The 6,786-nt window shown below is 44.6% G+C and overlaps 1 protein-coding gene across 2 annotated transcripts; it reads right to left on the bottom strand.

The window, feature by feature from the left end:
* Positions 1–934: 934 nt before the first annotated feature.
* On the bottom strand, positions 935–5,901 carry LOC102789221 (transcription factor E2F2-like). 2 transcript variants are annotated; one of them, XM_087852564.1, is made up of 9 exons: positions 5,686–5,901; positions 4,688–5,044; positions 3,441–3,487; positions 3,296–3,324; positions 2,979–3,165; positions 2,510–2,664; positions 2,000–2,115; positions 1,770–1,929; positions 935–1,319 (listed from the first exon to the last, which is right to left on the bottom strand). In XM_087852564.1, the coding sequence occupies exons 1-9, from the start codon at positions 5,800–5,802 to the stop codon at positions 1,291–1,293; spliced, it is 1,197 nt and encodes a 398-aa protein (XP_087708690.1). In that variant the 5' UTR covers positions 5,803–5,901; the 3' UTR covers positions 935–1,290. The 2 variants fall into 2 exon arrangements, with proteins under 2 accessions (XP_087708690.1, XP_087708691.1); XM_087852565.1 differs by having other exon boundaries at positions 4,688–4,972.
* Positions 5,902–6,786: the final 885 nt, after the last annotated feature.

Here is a 6,786-nt window from a genome sequence, read left to right as displayed (position 1 = left end):
TTTCCTCCGCTCTGCTCACATGTTGTGTTTCCGACCTGACAGCAGGAGGGCGGGGTCCTGCAGCTGGACCACGACCAGCCACACAAAGAGGAGGAGGAGGAAGATGATGTGCTGTAACCAGGCCACCCCTCTGAGACTCAAGTAGATTTCTTAAAGTCAGTTCCACGGTGAGCTCTGTGTCCTCTCACCGTCCACACAGCGGGGTGAAGGCTGTTCCCCGAGTGTTGTCTTTAAGACAGAAGAAATTAAACTGCAACAAGTCTGAAGAGCCTTTGGGACACTCGGAGCTTCATAACTCACACGATCACAAATATGAATGCAACACGTGAGAGTCATTTAAAACATTCTAAAGCTGCAAAAACAAAGCTGAGAGAGAGAAACATGGATTTCTTACTGATGACGTATTTATTTTATTTTATTTTATTTTTTTACAGCTGATTGAACTATTTTATAAACTCGGTCAATGCGATCAGAACCAGTTCATTATTAAATGTAATCAGCTCGAAACACGAAATGAAGTGAATACACATTAGGTGTAGTATACTGCCCCCTGCCTGCTGTACCTGTGTATTACTACAAGCAGAAAGCAGCAGGAGCTAGTGGCTCATGCTGACCTGAGACTCCAGACAAAAACAAAATGTGTGGTAAAATAAAAAAGCCAAAGCACAGAACATAAAATCACATTTATTGTTATTATGAAGTTTTTCTTTTTGAACCATTAATATTATGACCATTTGTTAAGTACTTATGGTATGTTCTAGATTCTAGTTGGTGCCACTGAAAAACTCCTTTATTATTACTTCTGATTTTCAGCTGTGCACTTCAGGAAATTTTAAAGGGAGGAACAGAGTATTGGACCTTCTGTTGCTCAACACTTTTGTTGGAGCTTTTTTTTTTTTTTCCTCATGAATGAAACCAGGAAGTGATTCACAACTTTAAAGTAAAACTTTATTGGTCCAAGTATATTTGAGGTATTTGTGAGATGAAGAAGTAAACATTTATACATTAAAAACACAAAGCAAAGGACAGAAAGATAAACAGTGAAATACAGGCACTGTGCATCAGACTGAGCTCAGCAGGTTAAAGCAGTTTCATTGGTCCAGATGAAAACTGTTTTTTTCCCTTTCCTGTGCTCAGACTGTTTCCTCTGGTAGGAGGAGCTTGCTGCTGTCATGTCGTCACATCATCGAGCGTGAGCCACCGTCAGCAGGTACCTCCTCATGTTCTCCCTGTGTGCATTTATCAGACACATGCAGCAACACGCCGGCACCCCTGGAGGTCAGCTGGTGTTCATGGGCTCTCCAGGTCAGTGAGTGACCCTGAAAACAGCAAACACAGAAAATAGCTTCAGAAATGAGACCAGAGACAAGCTGCCAGGTGACACCCCCCCTGTCCCAAACGAGCCAATCAACAGGATTGCAGAGTCATTTTCACTGCAGCTTCAAAGTAACTGGCTGATAGCTGTGTGACGTCTTCATTTTGAGGGACACTGAAGTGAAGATGTTAGTATCTCCATAACAAACACACCAGGAAAAGAAGGCAGGATTCACAGCGACCTCACGTGCTCGCGGTTGGCACTGATGTCAATTGGCCAATTGCTGTTTGTTTGCACGACAGACAAAAAAAACGTTCTGGACAGATGTGCATGGAAACTTTAACCAGAGGTGGCTGGGGTTTAGTCATTAACCTTTAGAGGTGATCTGGAATTTTTTGACAGATTCTTTTTCAACATCGGAGCCAAAAGAAAAACCAAGGGTTTCTTTTCATACTTTCGTGCAGCTCCGTCGTCCTGATGCGGCTCTCGTTCAGAGTTAAAAACGAGGTAATCCTCTGCATGGGGTCAGAGGTCACAGCATCGTCAGAGCCAACCTCACAGGTCATCACCAAGATGGGACCTTTCACTGCCTTCAGCCGGAGTTGAACGCTCTCCTAAAGAAACACAGACACACTTATAAATGACTGAGGCAGCAGAGACGTGGCCGTCTGAGCTCTGCATCACCTCTGTGGGAGCAGGAACGTCCAGCTTAGTGTCCTCGGGAGCTTTGACAATGATGGCCGTCTGATCCCGGTACACTCCAAGTCGACTGATGTCCTCGAACGTCACATAGGCAAGCGTAAAAAAGGGTTAAAGAAAACTTTTCACTTTAAAGAAAAGAGCAAAAATCTGTAGACTTAAGGCACTTTTATATACCTGATGCTGAGCAATTTGACTGATTCTCAGACTTGTTATAGATTTTTCCTGCAGTTTAACTGAACCCAGGATCTCTGCATTATTATTTTCATATTTCTGGAGATGACTCTTTCAGCTAACAGAAATCGAGAATGCTAATCCTACTACTTTCTTAAAATACCATAATAATCCAGGAAAATGGGCTCAACAGGAGACCCTGGGCCGGACTTGGCACATGTTTGGAGCTCGCATGAGGAGCTGGAGGACGGTGGCCTGTTGAAAGGCTGACGGCCTCTGAGAGGGGTGACCTCTGACCTCAGTCCCACATGGAAGGATATGAAGAGTTTTCCACGTTGTCCGTAAGGCTGAAAAGCTGCTGGGCACAGCTTCTGATGAAGCCGTCCAGTGCTTCCTCCACCAGCTTCAGCTTCTGAATCTCTCTATGGAACTTCTGCTGGTTCCTCCACAGGAAGCTAGAGATGGAGCTCCAACCTCTGCACACAGAGAAGGTTCATGCTAAAAGAGGAACTACCAACTCCTATCCCGAACTGGAAAAAACATCTTCAGCTGCTCTCACAGTCTCCTTGCAGGCTGCGTTTAACCTGCAATTTAACCTGAAGATGATTAACTTCCCTCTAAACCTGCTGTTTATCAGTGAGAGGCACTCAAACAAAAACTGCACTGCAGTACAAACCTGCACAAATCTGACTGGAGGAAAATTAGAATTACATAAAAACTTAATTTATGGAAAAAGATAGTGAGGCAGATCCTAACACATCCATCATCCTCTCGTTCAGGACTCACTCACATCCACTTGATCTTGTGGGCCGACTCTCTCTGGATGAGGCTGATGCCGTCCAGGACCCTGGCGATGGCATGCACTTGCTGCACGGAGGTCTGCAGGTTCGCTGCCACCTGCCTGATGTCCAGGGAGCCGTCAGGAGCTGCCAGCAGCAGCTCCAGGAAACCGCGAGTCAACGAGCCCAGAGGTTTGCCTGAACACAACTGAGCCGTTTGCTTCACAGCGCCGAGCTTTCACCAAAACTGTGTCTGATTCAGTAACAATCATTCAAAGGTACTGCAGTTGAGTCCAGGATTAGAAATGAGTAGAATACTAAGACTCACCGTGCTTGATGCTCTGCTGGAGGGAAGCACTGCAGAAGAAAAGAAGACTGCATTTGAGACTGTGCTGAACTAACAAGCTGCGAGAGGCAGTTAGGACTTTTTACTTTAATTAACAGACAACACAAAACACAGAGACGTAAGTTACCTGATATTATCAGCCCCAGCAGGATCGTCCCAATCCCAGCCCTGATCCTGGAAAACAGAAACTATAAAATGAATCAATCGAATCACATTAGAGTCAAGATCAGCGCCGATGTTTCTTACTAGGGCAGCTTTGCATGACTGACATGTTCATCCTCTGCAGCAGCTTTTTTTTTTTAGCTCATAACTCTAAAAGCTGCACTACTGTACTACTTTTCATTGATTAGCCATCCTCTGGAAGCCTACTGAGGGGCAGTTTATTTATGTGTAAAAGACTATGGCTGAGCAAGAAAAAATGGAAACCAGATGATTGATGAATGAGCCTCGGCTTTTAATGTTTGACTCATGTTGATGACTTTGAATTTGGCTGGAATAATGGCGCCAGTGTGACAGGGCTGCTCATCTGTCGCTCTGCTTTGGTGACCCATGTCATTCATGAAACCAAGTCTCTGTGTCATTGCTGCCACTGTAAATGAAGTGGTCAGTGAAGCTGAAGTTTCACCAAGGAATTTCTCTGCTGTTTTCCGAACAGCCCACGGATTGTTCCTAAGATTTTTGTGTCTCAGCGACCCCTGGATCCTGTTGATGCCTGCTTGGTGCCCGTGCATTAATGCTCTTTAACTGCATGCTTCTGGCATGTGATTCTGGTAACCACATTGTTCTGGTCTTGCTTCACCTAACAGCTGCCTTTGACACAGTAGACTACAATAGTCTACTATCTTGATTAAATGATCTAGTGGGCATTGGTGGCACTGCACTTAATTCGTTTAGGTCACACTTAGCCGACAGAACTTTCTCCACCACCCTTCTCGGTTCTGAATTGTCTTCTGCTTCTCTGTCATTAGGGCTCAATTTTAGGGCCACTTCTGTTTTTACTGTATTTACTTTAGTTTTTCTTTTAGTTAATTGACCTTTCTAATTTGGTGATTGAGTTGAACCAGATTTATGAAAGAGAACAGCAGTAAATCTCATTAGAGTTTCTGACATACTTTTTATTTCACAGCTTTAAAGATGATTCATTTTCTTAAAATATTAGCTAATTATTATCAGCGAAATGTTTCTATCAGCACACGTCAACACGCTGCACATTCCTCTTCATGTCCAACTAACAGTGAAGCTGCTGTCGTTTTTCTGCACATGTGCAGCGTGTGTGCAGTTTGTCCAAAGCATGCAGCTATCCACAGAAACCTTCAGTTCAACCTCAGCAGTTTCTGAAAAATCACAACTAACCAAATCAGAACAGACTCCCACCTGCTGCCGTGGATTCGGTGCAGTCGGACGTTCCTCTCTAAATTCATCTTCCTCTCTGTCGTTACTGCAGCCTCCGGCGTGCCACTGCTCGTCTTCCTCGGAGGAATCGACCTCCCAGGTGCTGAGCAGACCCAGCCGCCCATCCAGGTAAGGGGGCATGAGGGGAATGGCATCACTGGTGACTCCCTTTCTGCAGATGTCCTCCGGCAGGAAGTGGTCTTCACAGATTAAGAGCTCCTCTCCAGAGTCCTGCCTGTATGTCTCCCTCAGGGCAGCCAGCCAAACCTGAGCACAGCCGCCAGAGTTGCTGCAGGTCAGTTGGACCTGATCACCCCACATGAGGCACTGCAGGGGAAACTGCACCACACCTCAACACAGTGATTTCATGACCTACACAAAAGTTCTAACGCCTATTTCAACTTTTATTCCAACTTATTAGTTCATGTTTTTAATCAGTGTTTCATGACAGGAAACAGCAATGGTTGCTTTTAGGTTGATTTTTCTGTTTTAGCTTATGTGAAGCACTTTGTGATTTTTATCTTGAAAGGTGCTATATAAATAAAATTTCACTCACTTACTTACTTGCTGACGTCACTCAGTTTGGTTTTCATGTGTTTTTAAAAAAGTTTCCAAACCATTTCCTTACTTTAAAACTAAAAACAAACAAAGACTGGTAATAACGTGAGCCTGGGAATGTTTGCAAACTGAGTTTGAAAACTCAGTCAGTCAGTCTGCCCCAGGGCAGCTGTGGCTACAACTGTAGCTTGCATCCACCAGTGTGTGAATGTGAGAGTGAATGAATAGTGGAATTGTACAGCGCTTTGAGGTTCTTGAAAAGCGCTATATAAATGCAATCCATTAAAACATTTTCAGGGTTTAGAAAGAAATGTTTGGAAAAGTCTTTGAATGTTTTGGAAATTCTTTCAGGATAATAAAATACTTTTTTCAAAGTAAACCTCCTTCATACGAAGCCAGCGGACACACAGCGGAGCTCGTACCTGAACCCGAGTCGGGTCTTTGGGGAAGCTGAAGAACCTCTTGAGGGGTGGCTGGAAGGCCCCCCGGGTGTAGTGAGCTACGCGGTTCGGACACCCAGAAACCACACACTTCACCATGCTAACCGCCTCTCCAACATCCGGGATCTGTTTGTTACCGGTAAGACTCACAATCCGTACTTAACCCACGTACACCCGCCGCGTGCCGTTTGTTTATGTCACGTGTCACCGGAAAAACACGTGCGTGACCCGGATGTATAAATGCGGAAGAAGGTAAAGTAAAGAGAAACGCCCCCTCTTCCTGCGCAGATTATAAAGCAGAGGTTTAGAGTTTAAGCCCGACGGAGATAAACTCCCCAGAGGTCTCCGAGCACAGTGTACATGGCTTCAGTGCTGGAGCAGTGGGACAAGCAGTAGCGGTTTTAGATACGGGCGACATGGGCGGTTGCCCGGGGCGGTATCACGGGCATCGGCAAAAAAAATAAAAAATGCTCGTACTCATGCTGCCCCGACGTCAGCCAGCGCATATTGGGAATGGTACAGGCACCGATTGGTTTTCTATCGCCCATTTGCTGGGAGTAAGGGTGCCCTCCGTTTGCAAGGTGCGCCTGCTGCTTGCGGCACTGGGAGGAGAGGGCGGAAGCAAAATAAAAAATAAAAACAAACACGAAAACACCAGACATTATGATACAGACTTATAATTTGCACCAATGTTTTTTCGAAATTCTATACACGAAAAGTGAGCGTGAGAGCCCACAGTGCGCCTGCTCGCTGCTGAACGTCAAAGTAAACTTTATTGTCATCTCCGCTATAGTCCAGTATATAAAGAGACAAGACGATGAGGCTCCAGTTACAGCAGTGCAAGTAAACAAACAATATATGTAAGAAGAGTAAGAAAATAAATATACACTTTAGGACCAGGGGTAAAGGGATCAATAACAATTTAAAAATTTAAATTTACAGTTTGATGATTTAAAGTCTCACACACAACCTGTCGAAAGGGAAGGGAGACCTGCTGCTTCCAAATAGAGCACATTTCATTTATAATGTTGTAAATCCAAGACCATTATGTATTCATGATTTGAATCCTGGGTTGTATGAAAT

Source organism: Neolamprologus brichardi, chromosome 15, assembly GCF_056152115.1.
Source record: "Neolamprologus brichardi isolate AB-2024 chromosome 15, ASM5615211v1, whole genome shotgun sequence".
Lineage (NCBI taxonomy): Eukaryota > Metazoa > Chordata > Actinopteri > Cichliformes > Cichlidae > Neolamprologus > Neolamprologus brichardi.
Note: the sequence above shows the minus strand (reverse complement) of the source record. Positions and strands in the feature narration are given on the sequence as shown.